Consider the following 21,921-nt stretch of genomic DNA (forward strand, 5'->3'; position numbering starts at 1 on the left):
GTACGTGTGAGCATTCTCTGGCTACTCCCAATGTCTTCCAAACGACAACAAGTGCTCAAGAAGGAACTGTAAGAACGTCATTATTGATTATAATTGATGGAGCGATGGCGCAGTGGTTAGCGCATCGCACCGTGAACCCGGGTGCCGTGAGTTTTGATTCCCGGCCATGGCTAATGTCAGTGGCGAGCGATATTCAAACCGTTTCTGTACACCCCATTCACCAACCCATCATTGACCAGCTTGGTGAAGTTTGGTCAAAACCAAAACTTGAAGCTAAGACTTCAGGCTGTGCCATTTGCTTTTTTTGTATGGAGCACCTCCCCTATAGTTTATGGGGGAGGGTTTTTTCTTTCCGACAGACAGGATATATTTTACTGATGATCATGATTCATGTATGTATGTTGAACTTCTGTCACACCATACGTTAGCCAACCGTGCTAATAATACTTGTGAAGCTGGTTTACAATTGTAGCTTTATTTTTCTTGACCTATAATAAAAAAAAATCAGACTTTACCTTTAAAGCTCATTGATAGATTGTTAATTTGAACAGACGTGTATTCACGTTGTGTTCGGATAGAAAGGCACCTGAGTTTTTTTTCCTGATATTTAGTGATTCCCAATGGGAATTACATGCTTATCTCAACCAGTCCATCCATCAGTTTGTGAACATCAATCATTTTATTTGTTTATAAATGTATTCATCTGTACGTGTTTTTTTGCGTAAGTAATCATTTAATCATCATCAACATCATAATGCAATTTGTAACGTGTACAATATTTCACAGACACAAATGCCCATAACTCTGAGGTACGGAGCAAAGCTCAGTGTTACTCAAAAGCTCGGCATGACCTATCCACTGCTGGATGAAGGCCTCTCCAAGCCGTCGCCATCTCTCACAATCCTCCCATGTAACAATGTATCATGTGATCATTATAGCAGCGTTTTTATCAAAGTACATCTTTGAATGAACGTGTGCTAGTACAAAACAATAATTCATTCAGACGCTGTCTTTCCGACAGACCTGTCCTTCACCTGAGGACGGCTGCTTGCGTTGTGGCCGAAACGTCGTGAGAATTTTTTTATTATGTTTTATTTTTATTATTTTATTATTTCCCTTCTACGTGACTTTACCGAAAGAACCAAGAAGATGAATCCCTGCAGTCACGAAAGCTTTAAATCGAAAATTAAAACAATAATAGTTCAACAAGTCTTCCTGAGCCAACAAAAAATCCCTTTGGCGGAGTGGCGGGGGTGAGCGAAATCCTGGCGGTGCGGTCCGCAAATGTGTGCACAAAAATGACGCGTGCTCCACGAAGCGCGCTTGCGAGTTGCTTTTGGATTATTCCCGTGAAGTCGTGCGGCCTGAATGCATTTCACCTCGGCGACCATTATTTGACAGCGATGATTGGCAAAAGCAGGCGCTAATGGGGAGCGCTGGGGCTGCACTCGCTCACTGTAATGAACGGTCCGGCACGTAAGGCAGAGTCGAGTCGTGGCATGTGTTGCAGAGAGAGAGAGAGCGAGAGAAATCCAATACTGAGAAAAACAAAACCCAAAAATCTGGCGCTGCTACATAGCTTTTTGTGGCCTCTCTGGGACGGGGTGTGGTAATAGAGAGGAGGAAGTTAATAAAAAATAAAGAGAAAAAATTAAGGAAAAAAAGCAGAACTCGAGGCCTGTGGCCAAAAGCGTGGTTATACGAGGCGCTCGCGTTAGGCAGGGGAAAGTTGGGCAGCGTTCCTCACGTCTTGTTACATGTATATAGCACGACATTGTAACCGAATCTGTTTTTGTGGCACGAACCGCATTGTATCAACAAAAACACGGATCCACCTGTCAGCGACTCTTTATGGGCTCGTGGGTCAAGGTGTCCCGCAGAGTGTTACGCAACCAAAACCTTTAGGCTTCATTAAACGGTGGAATGTGTGTTCGACATTTCTGTTGAGACGTACTTTAAACCCAGATTGGCTTCAGCGAATAAGTGCGGTGAAAGTCACTTAGATAGCGGGCAGTTAAAAAGGCTGACTGTTGTTCTGTTGTACTTAAAGCAGCGGTGGCGTTGAAGCTGACTGCGTTCACAGGAAGAAACCCAAGACTCCACTAAAGCAGTTCGGTAGTACGAATATTGTAGGCCAGCGTATACGAACCTCCTGGCCCCCAATTTGGCCGCAGTGCCTTGGTTTTCTAAGCCAGCCGGCTTGTTGATTCACACTAAAACTACGTAGAAAATGATCCGCCAATTATACATTGCATTCTACCAGTGCCTACCAATCAATTCCATGTGTTAGTTGATTGCGGGACATGAAAAACAGGATGAAGGGGAATTGCGAGGACTGGGATAAACCAGGGCTCGAGACGATAATAAAAACAATGACATATTCTTTGTATGGAGCTGCTCATTGCAGAAATAAAACAGAGCAGCCCGGCAAATATGCAGCCACAAGGCCAAATAACGAGTGACCTAAACCCCATTGTAAACAACAGCTGGATAAACACCAAGTGACTATGCAATGGAATGGGATGTGATGACCTGAAAAATACAGGTTTTGTTTATCGAAGGCCGGCCGGAATCAAAACGATGAAATCAGGAGGCAGACGAGACCAGGTTGGAAATTTAACTTGATAATGAACAGCAATGAACCGACGTGCGTAAGGAATCAGCTTATATTACCTGCTATGATATATTTATCCGAAACATAGACATTGACAACAGCAAATGGAACAATAGTTGAAAATGCACAACGAAGTACGCAGACAATCGAGCTTGAAATTGCACTAAGGGGCAGAAAACGGAACATATTACTCCTAGAGCAAATACAAGTTCGACGTCGAAAGTGCGTTTTGGGCAGGACACATTACTAGACGAGATGATGGCCGATGGACAATACTATCCATGGAGCGGAAGGCAAATGAGAGAACGTGCCCCAAAGTACGTGGGGATGGAACAATGACATCAGCCCGTGTGCAGAAGCGACGTAGATCGTTGCACCACAAGACCGGGAGATATGGAGATGGATTGGAGAGGCCTTCATCCAATACTGGAAAGATTATGGCTGATGCTGATAATAAGCATTGGGGATTGTTGCCCATTCCATCCAAACATCTGTGTGTTTCTGTGCTATTCCGCTTGTATTTATGCATTTTCCCTGAAATAAATGTCTGAATATCATGAAAAACACATATTGCACAAATCGCCGTAAATTATTTTTTATACAAAGTAGCATGTATGCTGTATACATATATGGTCGTTTTCATCATAATAGAATTACATAATGAGACTGATCCTGATGATTGAGCTTTTATTAGGCACGACTAAATAATCTTCAATAACGATGCTCAAGCTACAAAAAACATAAGCATCAGGAGCTGCAAAAATATTTGGCAAAGATTTAATTTTGAAAACTGAATCATCGTCATAATTTTCAACAGCAATGATCGATCCACTACTGGATGAAAGCCTCCCTATGCCGTTGCCATCCCTAAAAGTCCTGGGATGCAACAATCTACCCAGCACGTGCAATTCCTCCAGAAATCACACCCAGAGTTTGAGGATTCAATAATTCGTCGGATAGGGTTGCACACCTTACAGTTAGGCTCTCAAAACACTTAAAACAGATTAATATTCTTAATTTTATGACACCTTTGGTATTTTAAATGGCCTCGGCCAATTTGAGCCAGATGTCTTGGGAGGAAGAGGAGAGTGCAGTGAAGCTGGTGGGATTACAGAAACATGTTTTGTTTGCTGATGGGTGCAAAGGTTTAGGCAGGTGATGCCTGGCGGGATTGACTCGTAAAATTGGACAGCTGAGGTCTCGACTGAAACGTCAAAGTGTCCAATCGACTCTGCTCAAACAAGCATTTTGACAGCACTCATCTCGATTGGCGAGTCCAGGATATACCTATGCCTGACAGATCTCTTCCAAGACCTCTGGCCAGTGTGTTAAGAGTGGGCCAGATACCCTCTAGAGGGGCTTTCTTGAGAGCTTCTTCGAGTTGAGGCCCCTTCCGCCAGCAGTGGCACGAGCGAAGAATTGTTGGGCTGCACCGTAACTTCTTGTTTTAAACATTTTCTAATGGATAAATCGCACTGCATCTAGTGATTGATTGACTCAAAGAAATGACTCCGCTCATGACACAGGCATCGAATCGCGTGTGTGAGAATCCATAATTTAAACTGTATGCAAATTATATGTAATTAAAGTTATGTTTTTTGTGTTGCTTTTAGACTCATAAAGTGAAAAAAAAGAAACTGTACAAATGAGATAGAAAAAATAGACGCAATCCAAAAAGATAATAAAAATGTGAAACAAAACAGAATATATAATTTAATTGAATCGCAAAATGTAATCACGACAATTCATATCGTTTGGGGTAAGGGCAGGTTGAATTAGTTAAATGCCTTAATACCCTAACACGTGCAGTGTTTGGTTAAACGCACAGCCTGCCACAATATCAGAATCCACCGTTGACCTTTTTCAAGCGAGCGCCTCGGTCTCTTCCCCTGTCGTCGTGGCTGCCAGGAAGTTTTTCCAGTCGGCGTGCGACGTCCCTGGCCTGGAGGAGAAGTTCAACGTTGACGAGTACTCGGACCTCGTGACGCTGAGCAAACCCGTCATCTACATCTCCATCGGCGAGATCATCGACACGCACACTGTGAGATGCCCTTGCGGCCGTGCCCCCACGCTCACTCCTCGGTTTAAAACGTAAACTGTAAGCTAAACAATTTTTTTTTAGTTTTACCAGGTAAGGCCCCATTGAGCTATACAGCTATTTTTCAAGAAGCGACCTGGCTATCCACAAATGATAACTCAATGAAGTGGCTTATCATGTGGACATTTGTAGTAGCCAATTACTCTAAACGCATGTCGATTCTATATGTGGAGGAAAAAAAACAGAGGACCTGGAGATAAATCCACGTGACCATGGGGAGAGAGATATGCAAACTCCAAATATACTGGAATCAGGGTCGGTATCGAACCCACGACCTCCTGTGTAGCAGGCGAGGTAGTTAACATCTCGCCACCGTGCCCCCCCCCCTATTCTCCAGACTCCCCGAGTCTCCAGACTCTTGTTTCCGGAGGGTCCAACTTTCAGATTCTAATCGACTGCCAAGTAACAATACTCTACTGTTGAGCAATATGTTCTTACATCGTTTTCATGCCAATTATCCACCCAATAAAGCCCTCACTGAATCCTAAGACTGCATCATTTACATGTTTGGCAAATTCCATCAATGGATGTTTGGAAAATTCCATCGTTCACTGTTTAGTTTCATGTGGGAGGCAAACCGATCGCCCGGAGACAACCCACCACGCATTATGAGAGGGTGACACAGCACTCACCATTTCCTGCCTCAACCCCATTCCTATAACATCTGGCAAGCGCCGGTAGTTGTCTATGCATTTGCTCATCAGGCTTAAGATTGTGTTTAGCTTCCAAGGTCTGATGCAATGGGGCGTTATTTAGGGTGGATGTTGTCTTAGACTTGTAATGTGTAAACAAAGAGGAGGCAGGGTCAGACTAAAATGATTGCTCGTGCGCGGCGAACGGTGATCCAGTTATCAGCGGACGTTGGGATCATCCTGACGACAGCCCGGCTTCAATTCATCGTAACGAACAACATCAGCTCCCAGTTTGTTTTTCTACGTTATATTAGTCTCCTCTTCTAGGTCAGCTCAGCCTCAAAATGTTATCCTCGGTGCATCGGTGTGGTCAACATCATCACAGCAGTGGCCAAGTGTGAACGTTGATAATGCCACACTTTCTTGTGTTGCGCTGGCCATAATCGGTGCTCACTAACTGCGCATTTCCAAAGAGTCTGTCAGGCTGCTCCACTCCCCTGGTGTGTCGCGCTGGCCTGACCAGGCGGCTCATTTGCCAACAGCACTTGCTCCCACAATCTCCAAGGGAAGGCGTGGGATCTTTTATTGTGTTCTTTACGTGTTTTGGCGACTAATATAACTCAAGCAGGCCCGTTTGTCTACAGTGCTGCGTGTGTGTGTTCCTACAGTGCTGCATAATACGCGCTTTCAAACACACACATGCATGTCTGTTTACAGTATGTACACTCATCTTCCTCTGCATGTGTTTCCGATGTAAGGCATCGGCGTGCATCCGCAGCCTCATCTGCATGCGTTTAACGTGTGCGCCCACCCGTGTGCTTGTCCGTGCGTGTGTGTCTTTTGTCTTTGCGTTTGTTAATTTTTTTCTTCCTCCACTACAGCTCTTGCTGGAGCACCAAGAGGCCATCGCTCCAGACCACAACGATCCGCTCATCGCCCTCCTCGAGGACTTGGGTGACGTCCCCGACATCTGCTCGCTCGGCGGTACGCAGCGGAAACGCTTCCCCCGGGGACTGCCTCACATCCGCATTTCATTTGCGCTCCACTTGGAGCGAGCCCAGTAATTTGCCAGTGGCTTTTACGAATTCCCTTCCTGCACCAGGTGCAGAACAAAACAAAAAAAATTTGCCGAGTAGTGGCCCGTGCATGCAGCAGCAAGCAAGCAAAACCAGTAGCAGATTGTATGAGTCTGTCTCAAAGGTGCCTTTGCAATTGTGGCACCTCAACTCTGGAACTCGTTGCACTTCGAGGTCAGGACTTCCGAGACACTTTACAAATCATCTGTTTAAAATGGCTTTCTCTCTTTAGCTATTTTCAACCGTCTTTCTCATTTCTTATTTGCTTGGTTGATGTTGAACTATTTCCCGATTTCCCATGCATAGTGCCCTGAGAACGATTTTTTTTGGGTGCTTAATAAATTAAAAATATTATATTATTGCCTGGCCCAGTGTAAACAACACTTATACGTAATTCTGGAGATGGTGACGGCTTGGGAATGTCTTCATCCAGCAGTGGATTGATCGTGGCTGATGATGGTACAATGTTTATCCAATCCCTCTTCATAAGATTTTTTTCTGTAATGCTTACTGAAGCTTATTTTAGGATGGAAAACACATTTTAAATGTAATTGATACATGTTGGACTATCTGTACTTGTCCTGTTGAGCAAAGCCTATACTAACAAGGCACTGCAAAGGCACGCGCTTTGCGTGTGAGAGAGAGGGCGAGCGGTCAGGCTCGAGAAGAAAAATGGTGAAATAGGTGGTGAGAGTTTAACACATTTTGAAAACCCGTTTGTGGTATTGGGTTGTATTTGTGGAAAAAAACAAGGTGGTGTTTTGATTGCAGGGAAATTGGATTTTGATGCCCGTGTTGCTGCTTAAATGGTCTTCTACCAGCAGATGTCACTGCCCTGTGCAGGAATCACAACTTTCACGCTCTTAAAAAACACCTCGTTGGCATAGCTGTTAGGTGTCGAGGTGGACGCAACTGTACCGGGACCCACGGAATGGACAGGTCCAGTTACGAAAAGGGAGGGTGGGGATGGTGGGGAAATGGAGAGGGAGACCCAATGTGAATTCTTGCACCATGGGCCCCATGTGAGCTAGGGATAGGGCACTGTTGAGGTTATGACTGTGGGCTCAGTGTGGAGTGCTGCCCTGAGTCGTGGGACTCTTTTTTCAGGAGTCCTGCATTGGGTTTTTTTTTAATTTTAAGATGTTTTGAGCCAATTGATGATGTGTTGTGTTTATTATTATTATACGTGTGGGAGGAAACCGGAGCACCGAGAGAAAAACCATGCCTTGTGCGCAAGGGGGCAACACTCTATCCCCGTATAGATGTAAATGGGTGGTTGCGATTAGTACCACTTGCTGTCTCCTGGCAAGCCAGGGTATGGCACCTCAATGTACACGGGAAGGGAGTTTCACAACATTTGCGTGATCCACCAATCACCGCCGCCTCCACATTGCTGGATTGCAGGCCACATGGTGTGTAATATTATACACGAGGGTAGGATGTCGTGCAATTTGGAATACTGAATTGAAGCAACGTAGCCGACGAATAAATGAGAACCAAAGCGGAAAAGCACCCAAAGAAACATGCTTACAAATACACCGACTGGCAGAAAGACGAATACACGGATCGAGAAACGAATACGAGTTGGAGTCATCACATTGACTGATGAGGAAAGAAAGTGGCCTTGGGCAGCACACGTCACGGATGATGGCCGACGATTATAGTGGTGACGGAGTTGCAAGCTGAAAGACGGAACACACCTGAGTGTGGGTGACCACTGCGGAGGTGGGAGATAGGATCAGGATCTACTCGTGCGCGGGGGTTGACTGGATTGTTGCATCACGAGACCGTGAGAGATAGTGACGGCGTGGGGAAAGACCTTAATCCAGCCGTGGAGAGAGCATGGTGCATTTTTACTGATGAACAGTAACACCATTGTTATTTGTTTGTGAACCATGTTAGCTATTCATAGGCAGTTCTGTCTGCTTTTCAAGCAGGATTAAGTTGGCTCGCCAAAATATTTTACTTGTAAGAGGGCGTTTGCTGTTTCTTGTACATACATATACACATATAAATATATCGGTGTTTGCAAACACATTCTATTCATACCACGTCATATTGACATGTCACCCAATATATTGTCTCTTACTGGCTATTGTAGTTTTGGTTATTGGAGTGGTTATTGAAGTATTGATCTTGTGGTTGAAGCATGCCATTAAGCCATCACTGACGCCACGGTGATGTGCTCAAGGTAACGCTACCCTGACCTCACAGGACTCACAAATATTCACAATGTCACCCGAACAGCTCAAATAGATTACCAACAGCTGTAAAAGGGAAACGGTGCTATTGTTGAATAACTATTTATTATTTTCTCGCTTTGGCTTATGAATAGCGAACAATGCCCTTGTAAATCCGCGTCGGGATGAAGGACTGCCCATGCCGCGTCGGTCATGGGCACCGGCTGATCGTACGTTACCACGGCACTCACTGCGGGTTGGCGAAAGTGTCGGGGGGCGGCCAGGACAGGTTCAGATATCACTTGGCGTACGTATGTACGTTGAACTTCTTTCGCACCGTACGTAGCCAACCGTGCTAATTGGAGGTGCGAGGGAAGGACAACAAACCAAACATAAAAATAAGTTCTCGAGAAATTAGTTTTCAACTTCGATTTATAAGTGCATAGCTCCAGTGGCTTCCTAATATCGGCAATAGAACATTCCAGACAAAAAAACGAATCGCATTGGCCTGGAATTGAACTAAGGTCGATGTCCGTCATGCAACGCACTAACCAGTGTGCCACCCACTTGTTTTTTCAAACTTACGACTGATGTGTTAGTCACCTAGACTATTTATAATACATTTTCGTCAGCCACTTTTATTGCGAGTTAGTGTTGAGAATGGCAAAGTAGTGTGTCATAATGCATTGCGCGTGCAGTTTTCTTGCTTACGCAGAGTAGCATCTTATGACGGTTTCTCGCCTTTAGGGATCGAACAACCTGAGAAAAATGTGACCTCCCTGTAGCCGGAGGAAACACGTTAGAGGGCGACCCTCCTTGGGAACTCTTTGCCACAATCTTGTAAGGGCTGATGTCAAATCTGCACGCACTGTGAAAGTGCGCACGCGACGTCAAATAAATGGGGGGGGGGGGGGGGGTGCCCAGTCGGTGAAGGCTGTACATTTTTTTCTGAACCTGGGTGAGCGTGACCGCGGTCGCGTGCTCCGGGCGAGCTGGTGTGTTGTGGTTACGCAGAGCAGAACGGGCCGAACGTGTCATCTCAAAACCAGAAACAAAACGACCGTGCAAAATTTCGATTTAAAGCTTTCGTGACTGCAGGGATTCATCTTTTTGGTTCTTTCGGTAAAGTCACGTAGAAGGGAAGTAATAAAATAATTATTTTTATTATTTTATTACTTCCCTTCTACGTGACTTTACCGAAAGAACCAAAAAGAAAAAAGAAAAAAAAACGACCGTGCGTTGATGCAAGTCCAAAGACGTACCAGGGGCCAGGCCCTTTCCAAGCCTCGGGCCCTACCTGCTACGTCACCCGGCACAATAACAGAGCTCTCACACACACACACATGTACACGTGCCTGTACAGAGTTCAAGCTTATTATTAATAGCGACAAAATGGGCTTTCCCTTCAAGAACCTGTGTCATCTGCTCGACCAAACCCTTTTCACATACGTACCTGCTGTATGGTAATTGGAACTCTGCTGCCTGAAAGTTAATGACCTCGGAGGATTCTAATTTTAGAATGCTTTATAAAAGACGTTACAATGTTTCTGAGCTGAATGCAGTCACTCTTTCAGAGGGCTTGAAATACGAGTAGGGGCATGAGTTTTATTAGGGCCTAATCTTTGAGGTTAAGGGTTAGTGTGCGCGATTATTGTACTGGATTATGGATAGGCGTTAGTAATTAGGGGTTATGGAGTGTATGAGATGTAAGGTTAATACTTCAGGATTAGCATTTTTGTGTTTTCTCGGAAATATATGTTAAGAGCGATTGTGGTTTTTCGGGATGGGCCGGGGAGGGGCGTGACAGTTGTAATTCCTGAACTGCAAGCTACATAGCTGATTACAAGAATATCCCGAAGAATATCCCCACTGGCACATTCCCATCAGCGAGCCACTGCCATCGTTGCTCTCTCAAGCCGCTCGCAACATCTCAAAATATGTTTTTTGACCAACAAAATGTATACTCTAGGATTTGCTGTTATACAGTATTGTGGTTTACATTATCTGTCAAATAAAGTAAATTGAGCTTGGGCAGTGCTCATCGCAGCGGCTCTTGGCTCGCCACCGAACAAAGATGGTGGTCACCGCATCGCGACCTTTTGGATGCGCTTCTGTGGCCGTCTGGAACACTCTTTTTTCCGATATTAGGAAGTCACTGGAGCTATGCACTTTTAAATCATCTAGATTGAAAACTCGCTTCTTTAGAAGCTGCTTTTTTGTGTTTCGTTAATTGGCCTTCCCTTGCACCTCCGATTAGCGCAGTTGGCTACTTACGGATGGAAAGGAGTTCAACATACAGCCATGGTTAGAAGGGGTGATAGCTGATGTATGAGACTCATGATGGAGTGGCAGCCATAGGAAACCCCCTGAAGGAAGCGCACTATGTAGATGGATAAGTAAAAATAGCTGTCATTCAGGAGCTGGAGAGGTTGTTGCTTTGTGATTCTGAAGAGATGGTGAATGCTAGGGGAAGACCTTCATCCAGCAGTGGATTGTCCACAGCTGTGATATTCTATTGGAATGAAATATCATAGTTTGTTCAACGGTGCTGGATATTTGCTTTGCACTCTTGTGTAGTCATCTCTATAATTTTTTCTGTTCCAAATATATACTCTTTGGTTCTTTCGGTAAAGTCACGTTGGTAGAATAAATAAAATCAAATAAAAAATTATATATCACGACTTTTATTTTTTCTACCTATGTGACTTTACCGAAATAACCAAAGAGGATGGATTCCTGCAGTCATGAAAGCTTCAAATCAAGATTCCAAATATATGTTTGCAAAAACCTGGGTCTGGATCAAATGGTATAATTTATTTTTGTGTCAGCGGTTCACAGATACTGGAGTCGAGTGGTGGCGAGATGTTAACTACCTCGTTTGATATACAGGATGTTGTGGATTCGATCCCGACCCTAACGCCTCTATATTTGGAGTTTGCATGTTCTCCTCGTGTGGATTTTTCTCCGGGTCCTCCAGTTTTTCTCTCCACATTTAGAAACCTGGGTGTAGAGTATTTGGCTGATATACATTTCCACGTAATAAACCACTTTGTTGAGCTATCATTTGTTGGCAGTTCGCTTCTAAAAAAGAGCTATATATCTCAGTGGGCCTTACGTGGTAAAATAAAACAGTAGAGTTCGTTTAGTTTAACAGTATGAATAACCTCATATAATTCAACTTATCCGGAGAGAGAGGAGCAGCAGTGCAGTGGTTATCACACTGCGCTATGAACCAGTCAACTTGATTTTGATTCCCGGTCACGGCTAACATCATTTGACAAGTAAAATATTAAGTGGTCCAACCACTATGCTTTTCACCAACTCACATTGACCAGCGTGATATAAAGTGCGGCGAAACAACCTCCACAACCGACACGTTGCGAGAAGCCCTTCCTCTGGCATGGCATTGACAAATTACTTAATTATTATTTTTTATTGAAATTCAACTCGTGGCAATTTTGGAAAAAGATTTTGAGTGTGAAGCCTGATGAGCCACTGGGTGGGGGGGGGGGCGTCGATGTAGCCGGTGACCTCTGTGAAGCAGCAGTAATTACCCTCTTTCTGTCACGCAGGCGAGACCGAGGGAGAAAACAGCGACCCCAACAAAGAAGCACAGCTGTTGAAGACGGAGGTGTCCCTCACCCTTACCAACAAGTTCGATGTCATGGGTGACGACGACCTGGACACCAAGGGCCTGCTACTCAGGTGGGTCACCTCCCGCTTCCCTCTGAGCAGCCGTTGCGACGTGACTAGGACAAAAACATTCAAAGCTGACTAGAGGTTTGCTATCGGCTGCACGCATTTTATTCCACGCTTAAATTAACAGGGAAGTTCAACCTCTCTAGGTCTCCGCTTCTTCCTCTTTAGGTCCTGGCCTTTCCTCTTTAGACCCACCCCCTACTGAACATGTGTGAAAAAGAGCTTTATTGCTCATTGTATTCCTCCAGCATGAATAAATAAAGATTCCCATTCTGAAATATGATTTCGACCCTGCCTCTCTCTTTTCTATACACCACCCCCATACTGCTTAGGCCGCATTACTTCCTGATTAGGCCTTCCTCTTTTGGCTCTGCACCTTTCCTTTTTAGTACCCACCCCTTTTCTCTGGGCCCTACCTCTTTCTGTTTAGCCCCCCGGCCCCCCACCCCACACACAGAAGGGATGTGGAAGGGAAGGAAAGGCGGGGCGGGGTGCAGCAGTCGGAGGTAGGTGGTGGATGGTTACAGTGGGGGGTGGAGTGGCTTTACAACAACGGACCAAAATTCTGCTAAAAACAATAAAATCATAGATACTGTGCTACATCTGGTGGGTGGCACTGTGGCTATAATGCGTGTGGGGCATTGACTCAGCTATCATCATCATCATCCTTCTCGCATCGTAAAAATTTATTTTGCTGCACAAGATGTTAACAGTTTAACACATAGACTTTCGCGACCAATATTATTCCTAACGGAGGTTTTTGGGTTAGATTGTGTAAATATAAATGTGTCGTTAAACTCGCTATTGCGCGACACAGCCAATTAGTAAGGTTTGTCATGTGAACAAAACATGCCAATTACTAGAGTTCAGCGCACCGGTGTGTTGGAGTAAACCTACGATATTTACAATTCGAGTATGACGTTTCGCCGGAAATTACAACCAGCCTCATCAGACAACAGCTGTCTTGGGTGGTAGCGAGTTTAACGACAAATCTATAATTACGTGATCTAACCCAACACACCTCTAGTATGGGAGATGTTTACAGCAGTGGTAGTCGTTCCAACAAAACTTCTCCATACCAAGACAGTGTGCATCTTTCTATCTATTTGTTCAAAGCAGCCACCGCCAGTGTAGTTGAGTTGGATCAGTCACTTTGGCTTGACAATGCATCAATTCATTTAACGGTGTCAGCCCCGGAATTCCGGAGGTCGGTGGTCAGTGCTCCCTGTCAGCACAAGATCTCGTGATGTACCCCGTGCCCAGCTGGTCCACTCCTCGATGTCGACCCAAAACCACGTCGTCTGTCTTTTGTCTTTCCTCTCGACGTTCTGTTGAGTTTCTCAAGGAGGTGCGGCAGTCAGGGCACCTTTAAGGCCCGCACGAGATATGTCCACAACGTGCAGAAATGTCGTAACAGCGACATAATCGATGTAGTCACGTAGAAGGGAAATAATAAAATAATAAAAATAAAACATAATAAAATAATTCTCACGACGTTTCGGCCACAACGCAAGCAGCCGTCCTCAGGTGAAGAATGAAACACCACCAAGCTTCTTCACCTGAGGACGGCTGCTTGCGTTGTGGCCGAAACGTCGTGAGAATTATTTTATTATGTTTTATTTTTATTATTTTATTATTTCCCTTCTACGTGATGACTTTACCGAAAGAACCAAGAAATTGAATCCCTGCAGTCACGAAAGCTTTAAATCGAAAAATTATCGATGTAGTAACAATATTTTCAGCGGTGGTGCTCAACACATTTACGTAATAAAACACATAATGCCAGAAATATGTCCACGATATGCAGACGTGTAGTTATGTTAACGTTACTATTTTTAATAATTTAAATTGTAATTCTCAATCGTATGTGTCGCGAAAGGGCATATACGATCAAGTGTTAGTATGCAACAGGAACGTGGAACACGAAGTTTCTAAACGCTCGGATGTTCCTCATTTGCCTCGTTTTCTTTGTCTCTCTTGCAAAAGAGACACGTGTTATGATAATGAGTGAGTCACTGGCTGGCCAAGCTGCCGGATCTGGATCTGTGCTGAGCCGGGTCTTGCAGTTGATGGTTAAATTCCTGCAGTCGCATAGTTACTTTTACAGAGTTGTCAAAACATGCCGTTTGCTATGAAGGTGATGTTAAAGACCCTTTTCATGTGTTTTGCAAACAGACACTATTGTTTATTGGTGTAATCGCTCATATCCCATCGGTAAAAATTACCCACAACTGGAGTACGCTAAATATTTGCTGTAACCGAATACGTATACTATTTCCCTACATGTGGGTGATATAAACCAGGAAGCTTTCCAGATGATTATATAAAGAGTTCCGAATCATTGAGTTTAAGTCAAGTAAATACAAATTTAATTTGTCCCCTGCATATTTGCAATTCCAAACCGGACACTCTCAGCTCACTCGAGTAATGTTTATTTCAGTAGGCGAGATCCCAGCGAGTAAATAATTCTCTTTTGCGAACTGATACCATTATCGCACGTGTCATGTTTATTAAAAAAAAGAAATCCCTATGCAACCTCATCACGTAGCCTCTGCCGTCAGGACGCTGAGCTGAATCGGCCCACGCGCGAGACGTCCGGGCACTCCAATTAGCCGTGGCGCCCACGCTCTCGACTGTAACTCAGTCAACGCGCCGGCTATTTATTTTCCCCGTGCCAATGCTTTCCAATCTACTTGTGTGTGGAATTGGATAGCAATCACACCTTGGGCTCCATTCCAATATTGGGTGAAAAAGTTTCGATTTGTTTTGAGATGAAGTCAAATCAAAACTTTGGTTTTAGAGGGTGGTGCATATTTGTCGAGACTTATACGGTGGGCGCGCATTTAGTTTACATTCCCACTGATATTCCTTTCGCGCTATGCTTCACGTTTCCTCGACAATCATTCCCGCTGCCTTTCTTCCCCTCCCGAGTGGATGCAGCCCTGCCTGTTTGACGCCTTTGAATTGTGATTTTGGCTGCAGGCACAGTTTTTTGACATTGCAGCCACATTGTAATTTTCTACTCATCACCAGTAAGATTACTTCCTCCGCATACCTCATCTTTAGAATGCCATTATCCCCTTGCATTTATTTTCATTAAGATCTGCGCTAAGCAGGGCCTCTTGTGCTAAAACATCAATAATTCCTTTTTTGTTGTTGGTTATTTAATTTAATTTTGTTGTTGTCAACGTACAATTGCAATTTAATGTTTTGTTATCGTTGTGCTTGTAAAGTCGATAAACTGCATTTCCACTTTATCCTTACGTGAAAAAAGAAAAATTACAATTTGGATTTATATCGCTTCTAAATACGCTCGCGTGTCAAGACGCTGTTCAGAAAAATTTGGATTTTTATTTTATTATATATTTACGCGATCTAACAAAAAAAACGCGTTATGGATGATATTTGTCGCGAACTTTATGGGGAAAGGCAGTGAGTCATAGGTAAAGAAAACGGAACATCTTGAGCCTGTCCAAGATACAATAGCCAAACAAACAAAGCAAGTGTCCATTGCTTGCCTTTTGAGCACACAGCATGAAATGATGAGTTTTGCGTTGCTCTTTTCACAGGCCAACGTAATTCTAACGTTTAAACAAAAAAGAAAAGAAAAAAAGTGATAGCATCAACGGTTAAAATATTTTTGCACAGAATTCTGATAACCTATCTCGAATCCCATCTGAGAAAAAAAAGATATTTGAAACTCGAAGGAGCAGTGGTGTTTAGGTAACATTTCTTCTCACACTGAACTGTGGATACATGAAACAAATTATATCCATGCCGTGGCTGTTGCTGACACGGGAGCTGCTTACAGAGGTGGAATGTGACTGAAACTGCTCGGGGGGAGGTGACTAAGACACAAGGATGAGTTGTTGGATGGGAGAATAATGTTGTGTTTAGGCTTTGGTGAGGTGAGGGAGCTGTCAGAACTTTAAAAATAAATCTCCAACCAAAGTGTTTGAAAGTTTCATATTTTGTGTACAGCACTGGCATGCATGATGGGTTGTTACCAGTCAAGAAAGATGAAAGCCATAAAAGCGTGGTCCACTTGACACCACTGATGCCCCATTCTTAGTTTGTAGCTTCATTGTAGGATGAGCACATCTACCGGCCTGAATTTCTTTGTCTGTGCCGCTTTGGGGATTTTATTTATTTAAGCACGGATTTGAAGTACCCAAGGCTCCGGGGGCTGCGTGGGCGGGGGTTGAGGCCCTTGGCAGAGGCTTCATGTTTTTGTTTTGCAGAGGACGATTTACCAAAACTTTCTGCATGTCCATTTACATCATTATCATGGGATGTAATAATCTACTGAGCGCCTGCAACATGAGCTTATTTCATCACTCCAGCTCCTCTGTGGTGGCAGGACACGAGAAGAAGAATCTCCTTCCTTGGTGGATGTCCACTGGTCCATTTTTTTAAGCCTACATTTTTTACGGCCTCAAAAAGTACAGTAGCATAAAAAATACACTTCAAGAGAAATTGCATGAATGTCTTGAATAGGGGAATGGCCTGTACAAACTTACTTCCTTTCTGAGCGCACACTTGATGAGGTTTCTCTATAAATGTTCAGGTAGCAAATCTCACTTGTAGCTCATCAATAGTTGTTGAGCATAAATACGTTCTTACGTCAACTGATACAATATCAAATATCATCATGAGAATAGGTTTTCCCCTTTTTTCTGGCAACAAAACAGGTGTTAAGATGTTTAAACACCAAACTGAAAGATTTTACAAGGAATCATGGGTGCATTAACCACAATACTTGTGGTCAGAATGCAAACAAAAAACATACTCTGAATAATATATGCATTTTCTTTGGGTCTTTTGGTAAAGTCACGTAGATAGGTTCAAAGAGTATGAATTTCTGCAGTCACGAACGCTTTAAGTCAAAATATATGCATTGTCTTTGAAACTGATTGGTCCACACCAGAGACAGCTTTCCTTTGAGCTTAGTCTCAAAATGGTGTTATACCAGAGGACGCCAAAAGGCGTGATTCCTTGTAAAAAGGTTTCAGTTTGGTGTTTTAACATCTTAACACCTGTTTTGTTTCCAGAAAAAAGGGGAAAACCTATTCTAATATAAAATATAACTGAAAGAGTGCTTTTATTATATGTACGTTTTTCACAATTTGTTTAGTTTGTAGGTTTAACTTATTCCCATGGATTTAGCTCAGATAGTTATTCTCAGTTTCTTATTTTTTGTATCTGCCCAACTGAAGTGTCATTAAACATTAATGCGTTAGGTCTAGCACTGCAGGCACCAAAGCGTTCCACTCCAATAAGCTGCTTGAGCATTGCGGAGTTTTTCAATCATTTATAAAAATTATGAATAGAAAACAGAATGTGATTTTGAGCGGTGATCCGATTGCCCCGGCGTACATTGACACAAAGTGAGGCTGCCGCTTGTGGCTTTAAATTGCTGCGGGCTGCCTTCAGCTGTCCGCCCACTCCCGGCAGCCAGTAATCTCCTGGGTGAAATGCAATCAGTAGGCCAGAAGCTCTGTCTCCTGGCGGTGGGCCGGGGTCCCAGCCTTAACGCTCGGACTCTGGCGTGCACAAAGACAAAGATCTCCCCCCCGTATAGTCTGAATAGACTTTTGTGGCAAGTGCTGTTATAGCGAGCATGACACGGCACACGAGGGGGGTGGGTGGCCAGCACCACGCCCAGACACCTTTGTCTCCCCAGTGGCGATGTTAACGCACCTCACAAAGTACTCATTTGAGGTTGAATCGAACTAGGGGAGGCCCAGGACCGGTTCAGATTATAATCGTAATTGGTGTTGGTCGTGAATGGGAATTGAACTCAGTTCGCCGGGTTCAGAGCGTCGCGCACTAACCTCTACGCTACCACTTCTCACTCGCACACACACAAACATGCGGACATATAGCTGGTAAAAAGACAAATATCCCCCACATAGGCTATTGCGACTGTCAGGACAAGTGCTGCTAGCGAGCACCTGGGGAGTTGGTAGTGCGGTGGTTAGCTCATTACGCTAGGACCCCGGCGACCTGGATTCCATTCCTGGCCATGGCTATGATCAGCAATGAGTCATATCTGAACGGGTCCTGTGTCTCCCCTAGATCAACTGAACCTGAAATATGTACCGAGTGCAGTGTTAAATCAGGACAACCGGGCGTAGTGTAGGGGGTCACCATGGTTGGTACACACAAAGGCAAAGTGTGGCTTTTTAACAGACTGTTGGGGCAAGTGCTGTTAGCCTGCACCAGCATGTCACCACTCTGTTGCACGTATGTATACGTGCGTATGGCGGTGACGTCAACACGACGCTTGTGCCAGGCCATGTGCACCTTGAGGCCACGTGAAGTGTCGAACGCCCGCTGGCAGGAGGTCACGTATGCACACACACATAGAAACAAGCATGCACACGCATAGCAAACACAACACGCACATGAGCGCACGTGCGCACATGCGCACACACATGAAAGCACATACAGATCTACGTACGGGCCTGTCCACTTGAAACACAAGTGTAAGAAAGCACGTACACAAAGGCGCACAATCTATTACACTTACCCGCATTGAGTAAAACATACAAGAGGATGGGCATCGTTTGACATGATCAGAATATTGTATTCCTTTAGTCAAGGTAAACACGGCAGTAACCTGCTATTAACACAAACACCCATTGCAGTGGACGACTGTCACTGAAGACATATTGATCAGTTTGCATTTTTGATTTATTGATTTAACATCTCTCCTGTGCTTTATAGACCCCAACACACACACACGCACATTTATACAGAAGTGTGTATAAGTCATTCCTCGTTGCTTTGATGGCCTCTAAGAGCTACAAACTCATTGTTGTGTCAGCATCGGTCATGCAGCAGCGGACTTCAGAGTCATACCAGCGGCCAGCGCTAATATACAATTCTCTCTGAAAAGACATTCGCTTATCCTGCCTCTGGCACATTTGGTCGGGGGGAAAGAAAAAAAATCTGATTTTGGCATTAATTGACCCACGCTTTGCCATCGCTCGTTAACACGCAAATCCACGCACCGACCGGTTGAGATTGTGCATTGTTAATGGTCACAGCAGTTTGCATAGTCTCTCACGCGCTCGCAGACACGGAGAAGAAGCACATTGCACGCTTAGGGTTTCGCACACGGGCAAATAAGAGCACTTGCCCATGCAGCATGTTGAAAAACAAACCGGAGCACACATTGTGGACACACACGTACACACGTACTCAGACTCCAGTTCAAACACGCAGACGCCCACACACACACCCCCCCTTACACGCGCACACGCATAACGCATTGGCACGCACACCTCTCGTAACAACACACCCACGCACCAATACCTGCTCGTGTGTGTTCACACAATGACGAGGTCAGAGATTCCCACGTATAGCCGACACAGGCTGTTTTGGGAAATTGCCATTAGCGAGCACCTATTAAGGCCAGCAGCAACGACACAGGGCCGGGCGGTGTGCCCAGAACCACACATTTGTCTCCCTAGTGCTGATGTTTCTATACTACACCAGCTACATCATTTAAGGCTGAGTCAATCTAGGGAAGGCCCAGGACTGGTGAGCCAGATAAGTCGGCACTGATGTTAGCGGTGAGCGATAATTGGAGTCGGGTCGTCAGGTTCTAGCGCATTGTGCTAACCACCGCACTACCACTCAACGTAACGTGTTTACACACGCACGCAGACACGCATGCGCCAATGCACCACTCATACTCACGCACTCACGCGCACCCCCACAATCACGCACAGACACACACGCACACCTAAACCTGGCGTTAAATTACAGCGTCAGACGTCAGCACTGGCCTGGGGGGGGGGCTCCAGGGTTCCATTACCACCGGCAGTCACAATGAATCATTAGGGAGGCAATTGTTATCGGGCCTCAAATGCCACACACACAGAGAGCACTGAAGCTTGGCAATAAATCAGCTTTGATGGCCCCTTTTTCGGACATTGAAAGTCCTCCCACTCGCATTTAATTCACACAGATTAAACGATTCCCCAACTTATACTTAAAAAAATATCATTTTTGTTACAACATTACAGCTCTCGTCAGCGTGTTCCACATTTTTTTTATTTTCAGTCCTTTTATTTTGTCATTTAATGCAAGTGGGTTTTATAAATGTCCTGTGCGGAATTAAATCAACATTGGGCAAATAACAAAAAAAGTTTTGATTCATTGTAAATTATTGCAAGTTTCTCGTTCTCTTGAGCATGTCACGTCTGCCTATGAATGCAGATATCCATAAAGGAAGCTTGCCACAAGTACAGAGGTGTCGTGCATGACTTAGAATGAACAATACTAGAGCAGGAGAAATGGGGCTGCTGAGGAATGCGGCTGTGAAGGTCGTGAATACATGATGCATGTACACTGTTAGCAGTTACCCAACACTTAAAATAATCAAAATACAGTACATCATTGCATTTTAACTGGATAATAATGAAAATGCGTTGATATATATATAATTGGCATCTTCTTGGTTCTTTCGGTAAAGTCACGTAGAAGGGAAATAATAAAATAATAATAAAACATAATAAAATAATTCTCACGACGTTTCGGCCACAACGCAAGCAGCCGTCCTCAGGTCAAGAACAGGTCTGTCAGAAAGACAGCGTTTGAATGGGCACCACCAGGTTTGGCAGCGTCATATCATACTATATTAGAAAAAAGGTTTGCTCGCTGATTGCCTGGCTGACACGAGTGCAGTGTGCTGATATCTGCCTCCCCACACCTACCCTCCACCCCAGGCTGCTAGTTTTGAATGAAGAAAATTACGTTTATAATAATAATAATAATCCCAATGCAGATTTGTGCAGGCAGTACGGTAGATTTGTTGACAGCGTTGGATTATGCAAAACCATACGAATGCTGCATTACAGGAATGCACCGCAGAGTGTGGCTGTGTCCTGGGGGCCAGCGCTCTTTGTAGCGATGCGTTGCGTGACGATAGCTTGTGATGAAATATACATCACAGCGCCGCTTGCGTCGTGTTCCTGGGCAGGACAAAGAAGCTGGTGGTGGATGTGATCCGAGCACAGCCCGGGGAGAGCCTCACCGAGATCCTCTCCACAGCAGCGAGCAGCGAGCAGGTGAGCGACCCTCCCGACTGGCTGCCCATGCTGCTGCCAGAGATGCACAGAATGCACCAAGCACCCATCATCATTGGTCATCATTGTTATCCTCGATCAGTCCACAGCCGGATGAAGGCCTCCCCAAAGTTGCCGCCATCTCTCACGGTTTCAACACGAGCCAATTTCGTCGATCCATCTCCATGGTGGTCATTCTCCCAGGGATATTCCCTATGTTGGCTGCCGTCCGACATTAGTCTTTTACTCCAGTCATCGTTCCTGTAAGTGATGTGTCCTGCCCATGCCTACATACTTTTCATTAAAGCCAATATTATTTCCCTGAATTGGCTTTTGTTATCTGATCCATGTGTTCCTCTTTACGTCTCTCAGTGTAATTCCAAGCATGCGCTTAATCCACCATTCCTTCCGTAACGTTTTAGCTTTTGATATAACATTTTGTCAGTAGGGTTCACTGGTTTTTTTTCATTTGTTTTTTCAAGACTTTCTTTTCACAGCATTTTTTACAGAGTTGAATCAAGGATAAAATGAGCAATGGAGCAGTG

General features: G+C 44.5%; 1 protein-coding gene across 2 annotated transcripts in view; it reads left to right on the forward strand.

The window, feature by feature from the left end:
• The window catches only part of LOC133346574 (ras GTPase-activating-like protein IQGAP1), a 112,869-nt gene that overhangs the window by 65,022 nt on the left and 25,926 nt on the right, over positions 1-21,921 (forward strand). For both annotated transcript variants that reach the window (XM_061558234.1, XM_061558235.1), the window contains exons 30-33: positions 4,523-4,655; positions 6,226-6,328; positions 12,173-12,305; positions 21,292-21,379. In XM_061558234.1, the coding sequence (XP_061414218.1) occupies positions 4,523-4,655; positions 6,226-6,328; positions 12,173-12,305; positions 21,292-21,379 (457 nt within the window). The remainder of the gene's footprint in view (positions 1-4,522; positions 4,656-6,225; positions 6,329-12,172; positions 12,306-21,291; positions 21,380-21,921) is intronic.

The sequence above is a fragment of the Lethenteron reissneri genome, chromosome 24, assembly GCF_015708825.2.
Source record: "Lethenteron reissneri isolate LAM-NWPU_2019-01 chromosome 24, ASM1570882v1, whole genome shotgun sequence".
In the NCBI taxonomy this organism is placed as follows: domain Eukaryota; kingdom Metazoa; phylum Chordata; class Hyperoartia; order Petromyzontiformes; family Petromyzontidae; genus Lethenteron; species Lethenteron reissneri.